Source organism: Lytechinus variegatus, chromosome 5, assembly GCF_018143015.1.
Source record: "Lytechinus variegatus isolate NC3 chromosome 5, Lvar_3.0, whole genome shotgun sequence".
Lineage (NCBI taxonomy): Eukaryota > Metazoa > Echinodermata > Echinoidea > Temnopleuroida > Toxopneustidae > Lytechinus > Lytechinus variegatus.
The window spans coordinates 28248933-28272253 of NC_054744.1; the positions used below are offsets into that span (position 1 = coordinate 28248933).

The 23321-nt window shown below is 34.4% G+C and overlaps 1 protein-coding gene across 1 annotated transcript in view; it reads right to left on the bottom strand.

Moving 5' to 3' along the window:
* The window catches only part of LOC121415874 (dual specificity mitogen-activated protein kinase kinase 5-like), a 55080-nt gene that overhangs the window by 13606 nt on the left and 18153 nt on the right, over positions 1–23321 (bottom strand). The window contains exons 4-15 of the mRNA XM_041609249.1: positions 21680–21749; positions 20510–20547; positions 19565–19629; positions 18802–18844; positions 17856–17920; positions 16694–16733; positions 14281–14349; positions 4020–4101; positions 2427–2488; positions 2076–2124; positions 1361–1485; positions 731–802 (exon numbers count right to left, since the gene is read on the bottom strand). Of these exons, the coding sequence (XP_041465183.1) occupies positions 731–802; positions 1361–1485; positions 2076–2124; positions 2427–2488; positions 4020–4101; positions 14281–14349; positions 16694–16733; positions 17856–17920; positions 18802–18844; positions 19565–19629; positions 20510–20547; positions 21680–21749 (780 nt within the window). The remainder of the gene's footprint in view (positions 1–730; positions 803–1360; positions 1486–2075; positions 2125–2426; positions 2489–4019; positions 4102–14280; positions 14350–16693; positions 16734–17855; positions 17921–18801; positions 18845–19564; positions 19630–20509; positions 20548–21679; positions 21750–23321) is intronic.

Genomic DNA, 23321 nt, shown 5'->3' on the forward strand with positions numbered 1-23321 from the left:
ACAGAATTGAAATCGGACTTGAAATGGTGAAGAAGAAGCATTTTGAAATTGTGGACGGACAACAGACAACGGACGCCATGCCAGCCAGATGAGCTAAAAAACTTACATGTATGGCCATATTTTCAATTTCATTTCTTCATTTTACCAGTTGTAGGAACATTTCTTTTACTAAAAAAACGTTTTATCGCGATGCAGACATTATCTAAAATTGGTCACCGTGTCGATCCATATATGCTTGATTATAACGAGGTATTACAATAAACTTCAGAAGGTTCACAATTATTTGTTTGAGTTTATGTAAAATTCAACAAAATGGCAAAACTGGAAATAGCTGTTCCTAGAGTGATCGTCCAGGGCCCCGTCTTACAAAGAGTTACGATTGATCCAATCAAACGTAACTATGGAAATCCATCAATGTCATTTTTTTTAAAGGAAATTTGCAGAGTACTTTGTAAACAAAGAGAAGCACAGGGAATTTTCAAGAAAACAATGACTGCATGAATATACATCATAGATAGATAATATGTTGAACAAACATGCAAAATAGATGTTGACATTGCTTGCCGCCCATAGTTGTGATTGATCGGATCAATCGCAACTCTTTGTAAGACGGGCCCCGGAGATGAGTATCCCAAGGTGATATCACTTTTTATCGGCTATATGTGCAGAAGGGATAACTGGCGAGCACATTTACATTGTAGATTAGAATATGTATTTTTAAATATCCCACCTCTAATAAGAAGACACCCAAGCTCCAAACCTCTGAATGAACTCCATACTCATCTCCTAAAACTCTCTCGGGCTAAAGAAAAAAAAAATAAAGGCACCATTAGCATCTCTAAAGTGAGTCTCAACAAAATCAACACAATTTTGAAATGGCTGCTAAGTAAAAAAATATATTGTGTATGGGGGGGGGTACTTATATAAATGGAACTCCAATAAACTCAACTTTCAAATGACATCAAAAAGTTTGAAAAAACTTTTCATTTTTGATTAATTATTAAAGTTAGGCAGGAATTGGCCTTCCAGTTTCTGTCCCTTTATGAGAGGCAAACCTTTTGGAACTATCAACGTTGAAGGTGTTGTAAAATCCTTCCGTGCAATTAGCTAAAGGAACCTTTCTTGGCAACCTGACCTTTTGGAGCCATGATGAATGAAGTAAGCTGGTCTGTGAAGAACGTAGCAAATGTTGATGAGTTATAAAGAAATAAATCCTACACAAATTGTCTTTAGTGCAACAGGCTTTCACATAGCACTGAACAGGACTTTATTGAAATAAGTCCCATACACAATAATCTGCTAGTTAACTTTGAAGAACAAATTCATTTTCTAATGCTATAGTTCTGAGTAGATAACTTACTGCCATGTACGCGTTGGTTCCTATATATGTCCTTGTTATCGAGCTGACTAGTTGAGCGCTGACTCCAAAATCACACAATTTGATTTCTCCTTGTGTGTTGACTAAGATATTGGAGGGCTTCACATCTGAAATAAAATCATGCCATTCAAAAATAAGATCACAAGCAAATATTTGTAGAACCAATACTATTCATCTAAGAAGATTCTAATAAACCTATCATCCACTATAGATAATCTAGTACTTGTCCTTTTTTCAATCAAACTACGTTCTTTTGTCTCCATTTAAGACACAATAACTCTTTCTTTTATAAACATCCCTTCGCTATATTAAAGAACAATCTCTTTCTAGCATTAAAGTCAGCTATTTATAAGAAACATAATGAAAACAAAACATTACACTTTAATACGGTGTATACACATAGACCAATAGATTAAGAGATTATGAAACACTATGAAAACAAAAAAATTTAACTTTAATATACACATAGATTAAGAGATTTATTCCAAATTATTCCAAAGAGAAGGGCAGTTGCAGATAAGGCATGGTCATATAATCTTGTGTAAGGTCAATCACATCTTAGGGTTATCAACCACAATATGGATATCAATTAAGAAATCACATGGTTTTATACGTGAATGTCTATATATAAACATATGTACATGTACACAAATTATAATATGCAAACAAATATAAGAAAAGCAATCAGTAAACTTACCTCTATGCATTATTTTCAAATTCCATAGATAATTCAATCCTTTGACTATCTGCATGATGAAAACAGAAAACACAATTTAATGTAATTCATAAGTCAGCAAATCTCTTTAAAATGATTTTCTGAACAACTTTCAAAAGTAATAGAAAACTTTTAATTGACTAGAGTGTAATTTAATTACAGATTTCAATTCAATTCATTAATAATTCATAAAATGCAAAGCAGATATATACAATAAAATGTGTATGGGTATCACAACAAAAGCCTATGGCTTGCTAAACAGTGATCCCCTTACATACAAAATATACATTATGACATAGTAAAGTCAACAACACAGTGGGAATTTCAACTTACTGAGACTGTCATCCTGCCCAATATTGATTCTGGAATGCAGCGATACATTTCTAATGAACCTCCTGTGAGAAACAATGAAAGCAGAAATAAGAAAACACTGCAAAGATTCTTATTACAAATACATGTACATGTACTGTCATTTCAAGATTTTTTTCATATAATTTGTTGGCACCATTAATGATGTAGAGTTTGAGACATCTACATGTATTTGAAAAAGTAACAATTTTGATCCAGATACAAATAGATGTGTCACATACATGTAAATATGCTTACAAAATGAGAAGTGTACATGTACACGTTGCAATGGCAGGAAGTCTTTTTACGATCTCATATAGACAAGTTTGCCTCTGCACAACAATCAATACTCAAATGACTGGTGCAGTTTTTACTACATTAAAACCTTCTTAGAAACAATGTTCTCACTCCATCTAATGAATTTTTGCCTTTTATGAAGGTACTGTACCCTTCCTGTGACACCAATTTTTTACATTAACCCTGACAGATTGTATTATTCACATTTTATTTCAATTCCATGGCAATTACAAAGTTCAATTAAACACAGCAACTGTCCTGGGATCACATCCTAAACTCTATATACATGATTAATCAATATTCCTGTTCTGTTAAATATTTTTTGTATTTTTCAATTCTCACTCATTGCAATGTGTGCTTTAACCCTATTTTGGCCGGGGGGGGGGCCTCTGAGGCCCCCCTCAACGAATCGCGCGATATTTTCGCCGTGCAAAATTTTTTGACCGCGCCGCTCGCTGACTTTTTACTTTCAAGTCTTGCGCAACTTTTGAGACCAATTTTGCATCACCCGGGTACGTGGTTCCGAAATTACGCAACATTATGTAAGTGCATGTCAGACCAAAAATTGCTCAAAAACGTGTTTTCGTGTACAAAGTCAATGCAAATTGTGTTTTCAACCAAAATTCATAAATGTATGATTATTTTAGTTTTTCTGGTCTAAATGTATTCATTTTATGCTTTTTATGATCACAGAAGAGTCCCCAACAAATTTCATTGAAAAAACAATGAAAAACAAAAGGTCAAAAAAACAAAGAAATACATAAGAAATTGCAAAAAACAATATAATACATAAGAAAATGATTTGATATCACAATTTTTTTCATGTACACTTGCTAAGGACACCACAAAGAGTTTCTATACCAAAAAATAGTACATTTGGAGCTTTATTTAGGGAGTTAAAGGGAAAAGTATGATTTCGCATACTAAATACGCATAAATTAGCAAAATCACTGAATAGCAATTCGCATGAAATAAATTACTATACAATCTTGTAGATTATGTCCAAGGCAACCCGCGTGCCAATTTTCGGCGCGATCGCGCGGTCGACGGCCGAGATCTTAGGGGGGGCCTGGGAGGCCCCCCCCCCCCCGGCCATAGGAACTCCCAAAATACCCCGGCCTAGATAGGGTTAAGCCCCGAAGGAAAAGTATTAAAGATACTGTAATCTTTAGTGGGCCTATATTACTATACATTGCACACTATTTCTGCTCATCTGTGTTTATCAACCACAGACTCAGGAGTCCTTTGAAGAATACAAAGGAAGAAGAAAGACACACTTACCATCCATAAACTCTGTACATATTGAGATTCTATTCTCTGTGAAGAAAGCACCATAGAAGCCAATGATGAAAGGTGAATCGCACTGAAAAAAATAAGATGGAAAAGAAACGTGCATGTATATGGTTGATTAATAACATTTATTATGTTTAATAAAGCATAATGCAAGTAAATAAAGCACAGCATTTAGAATTCATCTGTTGTTATTAATAAAGTAATTGATTTTAACACCACAGTCAGGTCAGATACATTTGTTTACTTCGATGGAAACATGTGAGCCAGAAAAGAAAAAAAAAAATCTCCAAAACACATGCACACTGAATTTGTTAAGATATGGAATTAACACTTGGCTAGCTCATACATGTAAGTACGTTGATTTTTTGTATTGTGTCATTTCAAAATGAGAGAGGCCTCCTGTGCAAAAGTCTTAGGTAGGGACTTAAGGATGCAAATTCAGACCACTTTCCTCAAATTAAAGTTTTGCAAAGCAAACTAACTTGAGTCTGGATGCATGAGTCATCTAATGATATACTGGTACATAATTTAGTGATCATTTTCATAGATCATTTATCCTGCCCTTGCAATGAAAAAAATAAATTGCAAGGTTATCCATTATTAAACTGAATAGCATATCCAACCTTGCATGGATAAATGCTCTCATGGTTAATACAACAGGAAAAATGACAGATTTCTGGGGGCCGTTTCATAAAGCTGTTCGTTAAGAGCGAATTTAAGAACGACTGGTGAATCTTTCTTACGCACTAAAAAATCACCACTGAACATAATGGTAAAAATCATTTACAACAAGAAAGGATCACCAGTTGTTCTTAAAGTCGCTCTTAACTTACGGACAGCTTTATGAAACACCCGCCTGGTATGTATGAAGAAACCATATCAAAAGATGTACATGTATGGGTAGAGCAGGGGAATGTTTTATGGAATGACTTGTTGGATGTTTCTTTAAACAAAGTCAGGCATCTGTGTTTCACAGCTAAAAATCAAAGAAATTTGTTATGCTAGAGATAAAGATCTCCGTCTCTCTATCTCTTGCTACGTGTAATCAATGGTAGTCTGTTAATAATAAGAACACTAATAATATATGATGTATAATAATAATAATAATAACAACAATCATGATAATCATAATCATTACAATCATAATAATAATAAATTTAATATTGAAAATTCTCATGAAAAAAATGGCTTTGAATAAGTTACAATGTATGATGTGTTTCTTGTTGAGGAAGGAAGACTATTCCAGAGTTACTACCCCTCCCTCTCTACCCCTTTTCTCTCAAGCTCTTCCCCCCTCCCTCCCCTCATTGCCTCTTCCCCCTCCCTCCCCTCATTGCCTCTTCCCCCTCTCTCCTACTTCTAACTCTCTCACTCACACACAGAAAACGATGCAAAAACACCTTCATAGCTTAATCCTTGCGCTATCTCAGCAAACAATTTGGATGGAAATTAGGATTTATTGGTATCCACTGAATTCAAATTATTATTCATTATTCTGTGCTTAACACACACTGTATATACTGCCTCCCCATAAAAAACTTAGGCCTATCTACATTTTGTACAAGTTAAAAAAGGCATGCCCTTTAATAATAAGCTCAAAGTCAGAAAACTGGGACAGTCAATTGTTTGTTTTTTCTCCTTTTTTTTTAAATACTGTACATTTGCTGCTGTGCCGCACAAAGAAAATCATGCATGCTTTTTCTTTCATGCAGACAAACATGTCAAAACTTTTTTTTCTAATTCCACTGAATACAAATTTGGGCAAATTCTTTGCCCAAATCTGACATTTTCTTACAAATACATTAAGTGGGACGCCTCTGGCAGTCTCACCTGCATTACGTGATTAAATATAATGTAGCAGCAGTGCTGACTTTGAAAACAACTACTGAATGAAAAAAAAATCACAAAACTTGCCATTCATATGATAAAATACTATGATCATTGACCCCAAATGACCTTTGATCTTGACCATGTGACCTAAGACTCACATGAAACAATCAGTGATACTTGATTACCCATATGCCCATGAACAAGATCAATAAACTTTTGAAGTTATGAGACATGTCAAAAACTAAAGCTTGGTTAGATTTTGATGTTGATTTCCCCAACATGATCTAAGTTAATTGACCCTATTAAAATGATGTTGATGGACCTGAAACTCAGGCAGGAACTTCAGTAATAATTGCTTATCCTTATGTCCAAATTTCATATAGACCTTTGTTAAAATTTCAATGTTGATGATGCTGCCATCGGAAAAGCGGTGCCTATACATGTAGTCTCGCTCTGCGATGCAGGTGAGACAAAAACATTGTGCCTGTATATTGTTGGTCTGCTATAAAATAGCAAAAACCAAAAAAAAATAGCAACCTGTTTTTTTTTTTTTTTTTTGGGGGGGGGAGATTCCAGCAGATGGGATGAGGCAACCAGCATTATTTATTAAGAGACCTAACACCCTATTGCCAAGTGAAACCAGTTGATCTGTTTACAAAATATTGGGCATCCAATAGTCAGTGGCACATGTAACACACAGTATTTGAATTGGAAAAATGATAAAAAGTTTACACATAATGTAGCCATATACTCTGACATGGTAGAAAATATTATCTTTGAAAAAAAAACCTCATCAAACTTAAATAATCTGTACCATTACAAGTGGGCTAATCCACAACATTTATCAAAAAGCAACATTTTCATATGCCGAGAGGATAGAAATCTAGAGATAAAAAGGAACATAAAATTGAAAAAAGAGATAAGAGGGAAATCTTGCAATCAGAAAATTTCTGGATTGCTGCCTCCCTAATCATCCACAGAGTGACAAAGCAATGGAAATGAGATGGCGGAAGAGGGATGAAATTTTTAAATTTATTCATGGAACAAATCCTACTGAGCATAACACCCAATCACAAGCCAGAACACCTTCATGGGTGAGATTAGAGTTTCCAGAGATATCAAAACGCTATTAAAAAGCATGATTTTTTTTAGAGAGGGATAATGGAGAGAAGACACAGAGAATTTGACAGGAATCTTCAAAGATATGAAGCGTAGTAGTAGTTGGTAGCATTCAGTCATTACCTACATGTACGTATTGCCTATATTGACATCCAGATTTGTGGTTGTTGTGTACTCCCTATAAAGGAAAGCAGGTGAAGTTTTGGACTAACTTCGAGGGGACTGGTAAGTACATGTAAAATTATTTTGCACTAATTTTTAGATGTGTTTTGTTTTATTTTCAAATGAATTTAGATGACATGTTTATATGCAGGGTTCCTACAGAAATTTGAAAACAGAATTCCATGACTTTTCCATGACTAATTTGCCGCTTTCCATGGCTTCCCGTGACATTGTCAAAAAAACTGGGAAAAATGGAAATCATGAACACCAACTATAATAGCAGAGTATGATCACAGAGTAAGAGAGTTGCAAAACACAACGAACTGGAAAGCTGCCATAGACAAGAGGTACAAGTAAATGCAATTCCATGACTTTTCACAAATTTTCCAAATTCCCTGACCACAAAATTTTCCAGGATATTCCATGACTGTGAGAACCCTGTATGGTATGTGGTTTTAAAGGTCAAGTCCACCTCAGAAAAATGTTGATTGGAATCAATATAGAAAAATAAGACAAGCACAATGCTGAAAATTTCATCAAAATCGGATGTAAAATTAGAAAGTTACGACATTTCAAAGTTTCGCTTATTTTTAACAAAATAGTTGTATGAATGAGCCAGTTACATCCAAATGAGAGAGTCGATGATGTCACTCACTCACTATTTCTTTTGTTTTTTATTGTTTGAATTATACAATATTTCAATTTTTAAGAATTTGACGATTAGGACCTCCTTGCCTGAAGCACAAAATGTTAAAAGAAAGGAATTCCACGTGTTCAGGGAGGAGTGAAACTTCATTTCACATGACAATGATGAGAAAATCAAAACATTTCTTATAATAAAATACAAAAGAAATGGTGAGTGAGTGATGTCATCAGTTCCTCATTTGCATCCCGACCGAGATGTGCATATAACTGTTTTGTGAAATGAAGCGAAACTTTAAAATGCCATAACTTTCTTATTTTACATCCGATTTTGATGAGATTTTCATTGTTATGCTTGAACATTGATTTTTTCTCTTTTTATTCAAATCAAGTTTTTTTGGGGTGGACTTGTCCTTTAAATGGAATGTTTATCATGTATGGTACATGTATGCAAGTGGGTAATTCCATCCTTTGAAAACCGCATTCAGGCAATATCAATGCATGCACAGTCCATCAAATTTCCAGTATTCAAACAGTTCTTTAGTTTATCACAAAATTCATGTTGTACCTGGGTATGCACAACTGAATGCTACATGTATCCCTAAAACCACTGGCCTATTTTGATGCCTAAGAAGACTAGGGGTCAAAATCTACAATATTGTAATATTTTATCAAATTCTTTTAAAAATCTCATTACCAATTAAAAAAGCTTATCTATGCCTAAATTAAAAAATTAAGACTAAAAGTAGAAATAATGATAAATTTAGGAATTTGGCTAAAAACAAAATTTGCATTGGATTTGTACACAAATTAACATTTTCTTAAAAGCAATTTTGGGTCTGACATGTCTTGTGTAATTTGGGAACTGCATTCCTGGGGGTTGCAAATTTCAAAATTGAATTCAGAAGTTGCACAAGACTTGAAAGAAAAGAGTCATGGCACGTGTTGTAGGTTTATCACAAAATAATCAGGGGGGGGGGGGGTTGATTCAGCCCCCGGTCTTATTACGATTACATGTACATCATCTCCATTAATTTTAATGATCATGCTGTACATGAGTTAATTACATGTAATTAATTCATACAATGTATGTCTTGAGATGGAGAATACAGTATTGGATATCCATAGGTTGCAGTACTGCCAATGCAAACACAATCTCTTAATAGCTGAAATTTACATACATGTAGAACTGACTTGTTATTCATAATGGTGCTGGGTATGGTAGAACTTCACTCTATCCAGAAAGGCTTTTAAAAAGCTTAAAGACATATACATGTAGTGACTGGTCAAATGACAAGGAAGTGACCAATGAAGGCATGGAAGCAGCAAGTGGCGAAGGAGAGAAGAGGGATGGGTTGAGAAAGAACGATGCATCAAATAGCGTAAGGGAGGGAGGGGGTGAGAGTGATCTCTGTGAGTGTGAGGTGAATCTGGCCATCCTCGGAGTCGGGGACTATACCGGATTTAAAACTTCGATGACTGATTTAATAGCGTACATGTATCATAGTGCTTTCTAATTATATATGGGTTTTGAACCTTTTCTCATCACACCACATTGCAAACTACTACATGTACATGTACACTCCTTCATCAATCACAAACAACTAAACTGCTTTAATTTCATGTTGAATGTGAAAACAATTGTGTAAAAATGGGAGCTAAATATATTTTTTTATTACCTTGTCATATAATTTAGAATCATTCTTAATCTTTTTTGCTTTAGTTTCTTTGTCACAAAAGCTTGGAGTTCAAATTCTCCTACCAATTAGATGCACTCAAGCGCAAAAATCAAATAAAAGCATGTGTTTGCATTTTAGTTCAATTGCAAGTCATTCTGCAATGGGCCCCATGAACTTCTTTGTATATACTTTTGATATATTGCATTTACTGGTTTGTACATACAAATAATGCATGTAAGTGCGTGCATGCAGGACCAAATAATGAACGATGTGCAAGAAGAGCCAATGGATATCCTGCACCGAGGTCCGCACGACAGAGTGCAGTATATCCATTTGGCATGTCGAGCACAGAGTTCATCATTTAGAACATGAATGCACAACAATCCATGCATTATTTTGCATTGTTTTATACACCCCCTCCTCCACATTACTGAGTTGCCCTGAATACTAAATTTGATCTAAATTCCAGATATCCAGATAACTAGATAATTCCAGATTTCGCACTATCGTGCACTCTGACGTCATTTGGTACGACGTCAGAGTGCAGGATAGTGCATTTTGGATGCCATAGTGCAATTCGCTGAATGTCATGTGATCCGATTTGGACTTATCAGATTACAGAACATTTTTGGGAGTTGTATGATCACTAATAGCCAGCCCACCTGTGCAGTTTATCCATTTTAAGCACTGCTCATTGTCCTTAGTGACTTGCGGATGCGATGCCCCCCCCCCCATTTGTGCTGTTACATACTGTACATGTATATTATAGAAATGTAGGCCTACCCTGCATTTTGCATGTATGGGTAAGTCCAAGAAAAGGTCACCCTTAAAATTTCATCTCTATGTTAACAAGTTATCTTTGGTTGGATAAGAAAGCTTAAATGTTGAATTTTAAAATTTCATAAAGAAAAGTTGATATGCAAATTTATGCAATTTTGGGGCATCTAATTTGCATTATTGGTAAAATGGGCATTACTTACATGTACATTGTACATGTATAAAAACTATAAAAAAAATAAAAACAAAACTTGAGAGATTCAATCATAGGTGGGACATGGACCCCCAACATCTTAATTCTTATTACTTTTTTGAGAAAAAAATAGGTGTGTCATCTTATTTAACATGCAAATAAGTTCTTGTCCAAAGATGGAATGTCCATAAACATTTCGAGGACATTTTAAAAAAGTTATTCCCATACTAGTATTGTTGCAGCTCTAGGAAGTTCTAGTTTGAGTATAAAAGTGATATACCACAAAAATTTTAAATTTATATTTTACTTTTTAATAAAAGGTATAAAAAAAATGTATGTATTGGACTACATGTTACGTATGGGACATTATTTGACTTTTTAAAATCACGTTGAAAATTGCGTACGTTCTCTATGGGGACAAAATGTACCATACGCGTCAATAATTTAATTAGAGTCTGTAATTAAGAGGGTTTTGCCTTATTACACGAAACTTGCCTTCAGTATACTTGAGTGTTGTGTCATTTATCTCAACGAGTTACAAGTTGTCAAATGAAATACTTTCAAAGAATCCTCAACTTGAAAAATGTTTTAAAAATTGTCTTTTTCCTGCCTTCCATAAAAGGTCAAGGTCAAAAGTTACTAATTTTTACATGATTATTCTTCTCCTAAATATCAACCATCATGATGGTATTCAGTCCAATAATTGGTCATTGCAGCCTCTGTCCCATGGACAAATGGTATTGCCTTTTTTATTGAAAAATTGAGGCCTGTAAAAGAACAAATGACTGTTGCAACAGTTAAAAATTGACTGATGCTCATGCCTGCACGCATGAATAGAGACATTAATTGTCAACCATATTGCCAAATCATTTTTTTTCAAAGCTTCTTTGCACTTACACGTCATTTGGACTAAAGGAGGGGGGTAATATTGTGCTGAAATTGGAAGGAAGTTGCTTTTAATACATGTAAATGTATATGATGTATTCATAATTTTAACATATGGATATGTATGTATCATACCATATTCTACAGATACTATTTGAGAGAATCCAGGACCCATCAGAAGGCTACCCTATATTTCCTTTTCTGGATCTAATTTAGAAGCGTGAATTAGTATATTTTGGAATACATAGTGTAGTGACAGCAGAGATACAAGACTTGAATTCAACTCTTTTTTTTTATTCAGCATCTTGGATATTGCAGAATAAAAAAGATGAAGTTACAGGTTCAGCATATGATTGAGGTGGCCTTACTTTTCCTTCTCAAGATCACCATGCTCAAAGCCACTATCCCAACATCCACTCCCAGTCCTAGACAGCCTGTGAAGGGTGATCCTGTCTGCAAGGGACCTATCCTCTGTCCGATCTGTCCTCCAGGACCACAGGGTATTCCAGGTGTCGCCGGTCCACCAGGTCTTCCTGGTAGAGATGGTCTAAACGGTGTACCAGGTCCTTCTGGAGTACCAGGACTTAATGGCCAAAGAGGCGACAAGGGAGACCCTTGCTGGGGATGTTGTGGATCCAACCATGCAGGAGGTCCCAGTGCATCCGATCCAAGCACAACATGGTGGAGAACCATCACTCCACAAAACCAGATGTTCCGATCAGCTTTCACAGCAGTTAGGACATTTGACCTTCATGGGCATGGTGATGCTCCCAAAGATTTGAACTTTAATCTTATCCTGGCTAATGTCGGCGATCACTTCAATAATAAGACCGGCCGCTACAAATGCGCCTTTAATGGAACGTACTTCTTCTCCTTCAGTATCGGACACAATCGTGACACCCTTGTCATCCTCGTGAAAAACGGCCAGAAGACAGTCGGCATACATGGGGACTCCAGCAACCATCTGAGGCAGTCTTATTCAAACAGTGCTATCATTGACTTGGTTGTGGAAGATGAAGTTTGGCTCCAGATAGAACCAAGGCATGCAGTAAGTGGAACTACCGACCGTTTCACCAGCTTCACTGGGTTTCTTCTCTATCCAGCTTTGCCAACCAGTGATTGAAAGTTATAACCCAAAGTTTTTGTAGCACACATGAGACTGTACTGTACAATGAATGTTTAAACTTCTATACAGGTATGAGTGGGTGTGTGTGTGTGTATTTATTCAAATCATTCAATAGTGGTTAATACAGTGAAGATATCAGTATAATTACATGTAGCTCCAATATTCACAGATCACTCTTAATTCCACCTGAATATATTTTGCTTTCAGATGACATATACTCTTCTCTTTTAATGATGATTTGAGAACCATAAAAATCTGCAACTTTGAAGCCCACTGGCTAATCTATTACTTTAACAACATCTGAATCTGAGTGGATACTTGACATGTTATTACTATCATGTATGGTGTACTCTCTCTGAGAGAAAACCCAAACGCTACTTTTGGTTTAAGCGTTTGATAACTAAACTAAAGACGTACTTTAACACAAATATTCCTTGCTCAATGACACGAGTCCATTACCCTCACCAAGCAGCTTAAATGAAAGATTACACAGAGTAATTTGCACTTAAATTGGCACTTAAAATGAACTTCCCCAATGTAGGTTGTTGCTATTAAAGGTTTTAATGGAAAATGAGGGGTCTTAAAGGCCACCGCCCACCTTACGACTGTTCGCAATCCGATTTTGGAACAAATCGCACTTTGCATTTGGAACATTCTAAAAATGTAAATGGAACATATCATTTTATTTCAAGTTAAAATTAAATGAAAGAATACTAATACATGTATAACCATTTTGAAAGATTGCAAACCTTTATTTTGGAGTAAAGGCCAAATTAGTTACAAATCGTACGACTGCTATGACGTCATTACAACTAGATATTAAATTCCCTTTTATTCTAAGGATGATAGCATAGTCACATATTTGAACAAAGGTATTCCTACAATGATTTCGAACATTACAGTAAGATATTCCAGGTCTCAATATTAGCATCAAATTCTACAACAACATTTTATTCTGAGATCGGGTCGCAGACCAATCGTAAGGTGTGCGGTCGCCTTAACATGACAAATTACTGTTTGTGTTCCCATTAACTTTCTAGAATACTTTTAGAGGGTTTCAGAAAACAATTTGAAATGACAATGCCCTAATTTCTCTAAAGGTATTTACATTCCCAAGTACATGTACAATGGTAAAATAGATTGAAATCAGGGCAAGTGATGCCGTTGCCCAATTCATGGTATACAAGTATTCAGGATGATAACTCAAAAAGATGCATAATGATGACAATGCTGATCGTGGACTGCATTATTTTTTTTATGTTATAAGTTTCTGTTACATTCTGATAATAGGACACAACCTTCACAGATTTAGCCTCTTACTATAGAAACTACATCATGTACGTACAAATCCGATAATGTTGTGTGATCAAATTTTGTTGGGTTTGGGCCAAAATGCATTCAAACATTGTAACATGTTTAGTTATACTGTACATGTAGGTTGTATAGTTATGACAGAAATTTGGATGAAGGTTGTAATGGCATGTCATGCCATATTTTCTAAATTTTCATGTACCCAAGCATACATGTATATACTGATTATATAAAGCAATCTCCCACACCTTATTTATTATTCATTATGCTATTTTGCTTAGGTGTTTTCACCAACTTCTACATAATGTTTTTAATGTTTAAATAATATGATACTGTGACTTTGTTTAGATTGGTAATAAAGATATGAAATCCCCAACAATTGAAAATATGACCAGCACATATTTTGGTTACTATACAACTTGCTTACATTTGTCAAGGTAAGACATAATAAGCACATTACTTTCCCAATCTGAGGGCATCTACATGTACAGCATAAAAAAAAAACTGTCGCAAAAGTTTACTTACCTTGTATAGGATTTGTAACTCTGATAAGATTTCCTTCTGAGCTTCAGGAGTGATATCCAGTGGTATAACCTGGTGAAAAGATAAAGCGTAAAGGCAAAAGGATTAATTTACTTATTGTACAGATATATGCAGTGTCAGAAGGATACTAAATTTGGGCAAAATATGAATGTCAGGAATAATGACTGTTTATACTTGTATAGAGCATATCATTCATATAATTTCTATACACTTTGTAGAGATACCTTTAAAAAGGGAGTGTGTCTCACTTTTCTGGTGTAATAATCATCAGAAAATTTAGGATTTATTGAATAATGTTATCATAATAAATTACGTGATTGAATTCAAGACATGATTTATTACCTGGTGAGATTACTTTTCAAAGCTTTGTTCAAACCATTATGCTGAATTCACATGCCCATTTTTGACATGTACATGTGAGAGATGTGCGATGTCATGTACATGTACATACATTGTATCATTTTCAAAACTCTACAGGTCTACTTGAATTCTCCTACATGTACATACATGTAACTATCACAATATCTTCTTTCATATACTACATGTACTAGTGGACAATAGGGTGATATGTATTACATGTGGTGACCACATGTTCAACACTGTAGACGAATGTACACTATCACATGCTATGTATATAGCTTGATTATGTTACATCGTTAATTTTTTCATGTCATATATAGTCTTGTTCTGCAATTGTGTAGAAATTTCATTTGTATATTGTATGAATGTCTGACAAACTTTGATACATTTTGTACTTTCACATCAGCTTCTGGCATACGTGTGATCAATAAACGAGTGTTGAAAATGATTGAAAGTTTGTCACTTTTGCCACATTTTAATTGGACAATTCAAGAGTGGACTAACATCTTGACTGTGGGGCCCGTTTCTCAACACCTGGACAAGTCATATATCCACCAACCATGGAGTTAGTTTCAATCTTACTAAACCTGTTTCATGAAAGGCTTCCTAACTAGAATACCTTGATATCGATACTATCGGTAAAAAGAGCAGACGAGATGTAGCTTTAGTAAAATAATAGCATAATTTTCAAAAAGAAAAATTACGACAAAATTGTAAATATTGTGATGAATTGGGAAATACATCTTTTCAAAATAATAGAACAGGTAAATTATGCATCATACATACTTTGACCATGAAGACTGGAGCATTTGATTGCTGAGAAAATTAAATTATGAATTATTCATTTCATGACCAAAAAATTACATGTGGACTTTGAGATGGGTACCCCAAGGATATTCAATTTTAACTTTTCAAAAAGTTACACCAAGTATGGTTACTAGGTTGTGATCATTTTCAAAACTTCAATCATTCATAGTCATTTATTTTGATGAAAAATGCTGTATTAATGAATAGAATCAAAGATAATGTACTACAAGGGGAAGATCGGACAGTAAATAGACCGCATAATAAAAGTGCCCACAGCTTTGAGGAAGTAACAACCTTTTTTTACCTTTGCGTATTGCGAGATGGTTTATATGTACAAAACATATGAGAGAAAGTGCGAAAGGTTGAAGGAATAAACAATTTTTACACTTTAAAATTGTTTTCATTCTATTTTTTTCTTAAATTAAAGATAAATATATTTCAGAGGTTTCTGGGTAATAAAAGGTGGAATTATTCCCATGCACCACCATTGAGCCCTCTCCAAAGTCCCCTCTCTCGTTTCCCCCATGTGTTTTATACGCAGCTGCGTGCCGATGTTTACTCAACGCTAGTAGGCGTCATTCCCCATGAGCATTTATCGAGCGTTTGGGAGCGTTTCAAAAAATCGCTGAAGTGTCTGATTTTCCCCTTGTAGTATCTTTGATAGAATCAAGAATTCATTTGGGGAATGGTTTCCCATTATACAGAGTGGAAGAATGACTTCAGCCTATGGAGGTGTAGTGGAGCAAAACGTTCTCCGGCAGAACTGACGGAATGGAGACTGACGCTTTCAATCGATCACTTATTATCCAGATAGATGCATTCATCTTTCATGAGGTATCTGAAAGCTATTCTTACAAGACATCTAAAGGACATTTCATGCAAGGAGTTTTCTGACATTTTTCAAGTATCTGACAAGTCATGTTTTATCCAACATTAACCATATCAACGTTGCTTCTCAAAAGTAATGTTGTCAGGTCTGACAACTTGTCGGAAAAAACATATTGATGAAACGCTCTCCTGTTACATTTTGACCGACTGCTCTAAATTCACCTTACAACTTCTCCATATCTTTACATCTGTGGATATTACAGATAGTTCGAGACATAAAGCTATATGTCTCAGTGAAATGGTACAGAATACACACAAACACATAGAATTGCTTGTAAAGAGCTTATCAAAATAGAATAGAAAAAATGAAAAAGATCTGAATTGGATATAGAAATCTTACCTTCACTGCCATCACATTATTTGTTGGTACATGTTTAGCTCTGCAATAGAAGATTGAATGTAAATATTTTCAAAAATGCAAAAACTACTGAAAAATTCCATCAAATGTAGGCCCATATCCTGAACTCAGGTTAAAGTCATAAATTTTGCTTTGACTATCAGTCACCTAATGTGTCCAAAAAAGTATAAGTTAAGTTTATCAGAAATTTGTCACTTAAATCATTTATGACTGCTGTGAATAAAGTAAAACAGTTTCACTGAACATGAAAGCAAGAAAAAAAGACACAATTGTACAAAAGTACAACTATAACAGAGTTTAGCTTCCCATAATATTAGCATATTAATATCAATAGTATTAGCATAGACTTGAACCACATTTTTATGAGAATATGGGTTGTTGGATATAACGTGTTTACTGTGGCCGATTCTACTACAGTTACATAATTAATGCGTGGAATACTATGCTGTAAATTTACATCCCAACACAGTAGTTTAACAAGAACCAGTAAAATGTCAGTTTAAATTAACTTTTAATCAATTCTAATCCCCAAAGTCCTAATATTATGCCATTTTCATAATCTAATTAGTGTTGACTCTCCCAATGCCCAAGTTTATATACACATAATAAATTGGCTTGAGATAAAGCCAAATTGACTTCAAATCATAACTGATTGTAAAACTGCTACAGGTTATCTACAATTCTGAATTGATTTCATCTTAAAATAAAGAGATTTGTAATATCCATTAATTTAATCTTAAGGATGCCAGTTGGAATTGATCAGAGGGCCTGAAAATCACCTAGAATACCATATTTTGTACACAAAAGTGCTAAAACTATGGCCTGGAAATAAATGGCCAGAGCCTGAATTCAGGCTTTTGCCTGACAAGTGTTATCCCTGTAATCTAAATTTTCAAGTAAACTTGAACTTGAGTTATCATGATTTTCAAAGTTTGCTTGTTCATTATTTTTTTTAATTAAGCCTTTTCATCCATATCGGGTGGTGAACTTGCCCTGAAGTGAATAAAATTCGATAAGAACATACAAGACATTGTTAAAATTCAATTGCTAATTAATGACCTAGTTTTCCAATTAGAATAACACCTACAGTTACATTCTGTTTGGAAAACTATATGTTACCGCACTCAGATTTTTTATGACTTACTTGTAAACCTGCCCACTGTGACCCCTTCCCAAGACTTCAAGGTGTAATATATCTGTTTCTACTATCTGTATGTCAATATAGAATGTGATATAAAGGGGACGGAAAAGAGACTCTTTAAATTGGCAATATTGAGATGTACAGATGGATAGGTACAAGAAAATTGACACGCAAGACAAGAAAAAAAATTAGAGAAATCACAGAGAAAGGGAGAAATACCGGGCGAGCTAAAGAGAAGGGGGATATCTACATTCTGATTGGGAGAGAGAAGGAGAAAGATGTAAGAGACATAAGATACACATTACTTGAAAGTGTTTATCAATAATACTACATGATAGATGGGCAAAATATGGTAAGGGAAGAACAGGGCCGTCTTGCAAAGAGTTGCGATTGATCCAATCAATTGGAACTATGGACAGCCAGTAATGTCAACACCTATTATGCATGTCTGTTCAAAATATTTTCAAGCTTTGATTGATATTCATGCATTCATTGTTTTCTTGAAATGTCAATGTGCTTCTCTTTGTTTACAAAGGACATTATGCAAATTTCCTTGAGAAAACATTATGACACTGTTGGATTTCCATAGTTTCCATTGATTGGATCAATTGTCAGTCTTTGTAAGACGGAGCCCAGGAATATGCACCAAAAACAAACAGTATACCTTTATTAGATATTCTCACTACATAAACTACATAACTTTTTCTTTCTCAAATTTATTTTATTTGTACGAATGTTTTACACATTTTCCAAATTATATGCCTGTTTTTTTTTTAATAAAGCAGTAAAAGCCAATCCTGTTTTTACAAGGTAACCAATTGCCTACCAGAATCAATCCCTGTACAAAGCCTATGGGAATCAAAGAATTCAGTAGTCAACAGGTTAATTCAGGAACAATAATACAAAACTCGACAGGAATCAATTAAAAAGGAATTTTCTTAATACTCACCCTGCCACTGGCAAGAATTTCTCTTAATTCAGCATCATGCCTCCTATGGAAAAAAAATTACCATAAAAATGAAATAAATATTACAATTGGAACATCACATCATTCACACAATACAGTGAGGCAAATCAGTGACTCGCCTTCATGGGTGAAATAAGTGATGCACTTGCTGGTCATGCACCATTAAAATGTACATGAGCTGCGAAATGACACACACACAAACTACAGCATCAGTTTATCGAAACTTTATCCAATATCATCTATTTTAATTAACAGGAAGTAAAGAGTCAAATTTGGTTAATATATACATTTATCAATATTTTAACACTGATTTTAACTGCTCAGCTGGTTAAAAATTCAATATAACAATCATCATCATGGCAAAGATCATGCTGCTGATGATGGTGGTGATGGTGATGAAGATGATGGTGGTGGTGATGATGGTGATAACAATGACGATGACCTAGCTGCTACTTGTGATGAGGATGGTGATGGCAATAATGGTGATGATACTGATGACGGTGATTATGGTGGTGAGATGATGATGGTGATAATGGTGGTGATGATGGTGATGATTATATTCATTATGATGGTGATGATTATGAAGATGATAGTGATGATGATAATTAAAGATGATGATAATGGCGATGATGGTGATGGAGGTGTTGTTGTTGATGAAAACAGCAGGGAAAATCAACTGTACCAGTTTTGTTTTTACATGTAGGTTAATTAATATATTAAAGTACTAAAACAGTAGAATGTTTACCCATATCCTAAACTTATTCCACTATCTGCTCCTTTTGGAACCGCTCCAGCTGGCCTTGTGTTGACCTGGTTGAGGGATGAATAAATGATGGAAGAATAACAGAAGGCAGAAGGAGAAAAGAGCATGGAAAAAAGAAGATATGGAAAGAGAGGCAAGGAGGGAGAGAGGATTTAAAATAAAGATATTTTTATGAGTGGGGGTATAAAACTGATTAAAAGTGGTATCATAAATGTATCCATGCAAAACATCATTTCATATTCAACTAAAGCAATCTGGTGAATTTTTAGTAAAATGATTTCATTCTCATTGTCACAATCTATACAAAGCTCCAATCATTCGAATGTGTACACAGATCAAACTCACATTTGCAGAAAGGAGATCTTATTGGTTCTCCATGGGTGGATAAGTAAAAGACCCACATACATGTACACATTTTAGCTATTTCTGAACCAATTTTGTAGAAACAGATGTTATCTGTATTTGTTATTTACAATCTACATAGCCATTTTCCTTCAAACAATGTACATGAAAATATCCACACCACTACCTTCCCATTCATAGAGAGTGAGGAAAGGAGCAAATGATTTTCAAAGGAGACACAGAATTTGTGTGGGCACCATCATCACTGAGCCTGATTGGAATGACAAATAAGGTATTCAAGTTTTTCTCAATTAAAAAAAAACTTTCAAAAGATAATGTTATAAAGGAATCAACTATTTCATGATCTGTAATACAAATTTCAATGTTTCACCAAAAGTCTTAGTATTTGGAGAACTATTGTTTTAATGTTAAGCCGCAAAAAGAGATCAAATTCTATTTGTTTGATTATGGATTTAAAGTTTATTTTCAATTTAAATTCAGTTTTACTTCAACCCAAACTCTCTTTTTCCTGAGGGGGGGGGGGATTCAAAATAATGTGATATCGTTTGATTTTCTGATACTTACTGTGAGATTGTGTATATTTTTCCTTGTGCCAGCTTTAACTGTTGATCAAAAGAAGAAAAAAATGTCAACTGATTTAGTCAATGCTTAACAAATGCTCGCATGAAAATTAATACTTTATAAAATTCTTTACAAAAATAGGCAACATTGAAACCATCAAAATACATGTAGTTGTTATTTCACACATAAACTGGAAATTATCTATTAAACTTCTAAAGATATTCTTCATGAATCTTGATTATCTATTTTTCATACATATAGTTTGAGTGAAATCTATGACAACAAAAAGAATATACTTCTGACTCATAAAATCAGCTTTTCACCCAGGTGGGATTGCCCTTTAGTTAAAGAATTTGAGATACAAAGGTGATTAAAAAGTAATTAAAATTATTTATTACACCTGTCTATTAATTAAACTCCATACATGTACCTCTTCATATACAAAGGACCCGTCTACTATTCCACTGGCATACGATCAATTCTGTCAAAATATTTTACGTCATGCTTTAACGACGCAATCATGAACAGCAATATAATAGACGGGTCTTCTTTCCTTCTTTCTTTCATGTCTTGTTTTGTCCTCCTTGTCTTGTCTAGTAACCTGTGTGCCCCTGTTCTTTGTAACGTTCTCTGTTTTCGTCCTTGTCCAGTTTCTGTAACTTTCTCCGAGCTCAGCTCTATTTTTTCTATAATTATTTGTAGCTATCAATGATTACACATAAATTATTTGTTAAGGGCCTATCCACAACAAGCTTTTGCTTTACTTTAGGTCCATCCACTTAGAATCTGCTTTTATATTGTAATTACCGGTATGCATACTATTTCGGAATGAGTTGTATGTTTTTCTTTGTATTTTGATTGATTTGTGGAAAATAAATGAAATGAAATATAATATAAATCCAAAAGTTGAAAGAGCTATCATCTGCTTTGACAGACCAGCGAAATACATTTAAAACAGAAATTAACACAGAACAGGACTAAAATTCAAGATTTATGTAAGGTTTAAATATTTGTAAGATAAATGCTTGGGAGGCCTTTATTAAGAAAAAAATATTCGACATAGCCATAAATCTGATTAATGGGTAAATTCAAATGGTTGATATTATTTCAAAATGGGGAAAGATTCATAGAAAAGTAAATATAAAAATATTATTGAGAAAAGCATTGACTGACCTTGTGGGTATATGTTGAGAGGGGGCGCCATTACCCTTCTTGCTTCACATTCAGCTAGGAGTGATAGGTACTGAAATAAAAACAGGAACATTACAATCAAGATTCATGGATTTTGATATCCTTTCATATTCGACATACACCAATTCAAAATGACACTGCAGCGGAGTCAGAAGAGAAAGGCTCAGAATTTGTGGACTTGCACTTCATTCAAAAGCATGGCAAAATTGATGTGCTCCAACTCTATCTCTCTTACATCACCTATGGAAGTAAAAATAATGTGATCTTATATTTTAATACTCAACGATATTTTCAGAAGAGCATTTTTTTAATACATGTACTCTACAATCTTATTCATGAATGTAGGCCTAATCAGTGTTTAAACAAAACAAAAAACAATGGATGTTCCAACTTTTAAGTAAATATTCCAATAAAATAAAAAGTACCCAAATGGGGCCTGGGCTTTGTTTTAATTCAGCTACCTTTGAACTGATAATAAGATTAAGGTGTTCACTACAATCATAGACATTGTTAAAATCTCCACATACATGTACATGTACAGTACACGTAAATGATATTGTTATCATAAATTACATTTAGATCTCTACATATATACATGAAAAATCATAGTAAAAGTTATATCCTAATAAACTTAGTCAAAGCTCTTCAGACTGCTGAACTCCTACTGAGGACTATAAAGTAGTGTACTGTTCATGAAACAAATCGTCAGTGATTTTAACTAATTATACATGAGCTGCATGTACATGCAAATCCCTGCATCTGACTGGCTCAAAGCGTATGTCCGTGAAATCACATTTATCTCATGAAACACGACCCCTGGGCCCTGTCTTACAAAGAGTTACAATTGATCGGATCAATTGCATCTATGGATGGCCAGCAACATCAACATCTATTATGCATGTTTGTTTATCTTTTTTTAGCTACTATGATGTATGTCATATTCGTGCATTCATTGTTTTCTTGAAAATTCATTGCGCTTCTCTTTGCATACAAAGGACATGTGCAAATTTTTCTTAGAATTTTTTTTGATGCATCGGCTGCGAACTCTCCTTCAAAAGGTACTGTAAAAGTACCTGTACTGGGCCAACTCTCAGCAGTGAGCACCCCATGCCGTGACGGTTACAAAGTCAAAGGTTAAGAAGTAGGTAGACACTAAAAGCTTGTTCATAAATTTCAACATGGAGGGACGTGACAGGGACCATGGGAACTAAAATTCACCACTAATAACAACAAAGTGTCAAAATCTACAGGAAAAATGACTTAAAGTTATATAGAAAATAGAAATTAAAAAAATAAGTCTTCTTAGTGTGTGTATTATAATTCACAAACATGAAACAAATCAGTATATGACATGTGCATGCTTCAATAACCAAGTACTGTTTTGAAGAGAAAAATATATTTTAAAATGTACATCATCCATTTTTTTTCTTACAAAAAAGAAGAAGCCATCGAGTTACATACATGTACACACAAAAAATATAGCATTTAAAGAGGAAGCAATCATTGATGCAAATGTCTTTGTTAGGTATCTCCATCTAATACATTAACCGAACCCTTACAGTGCATCCAACAGAAATACTGTAGGTTTGCAATTTCGATGTCAAAACCGAATTGCACAGAAAAA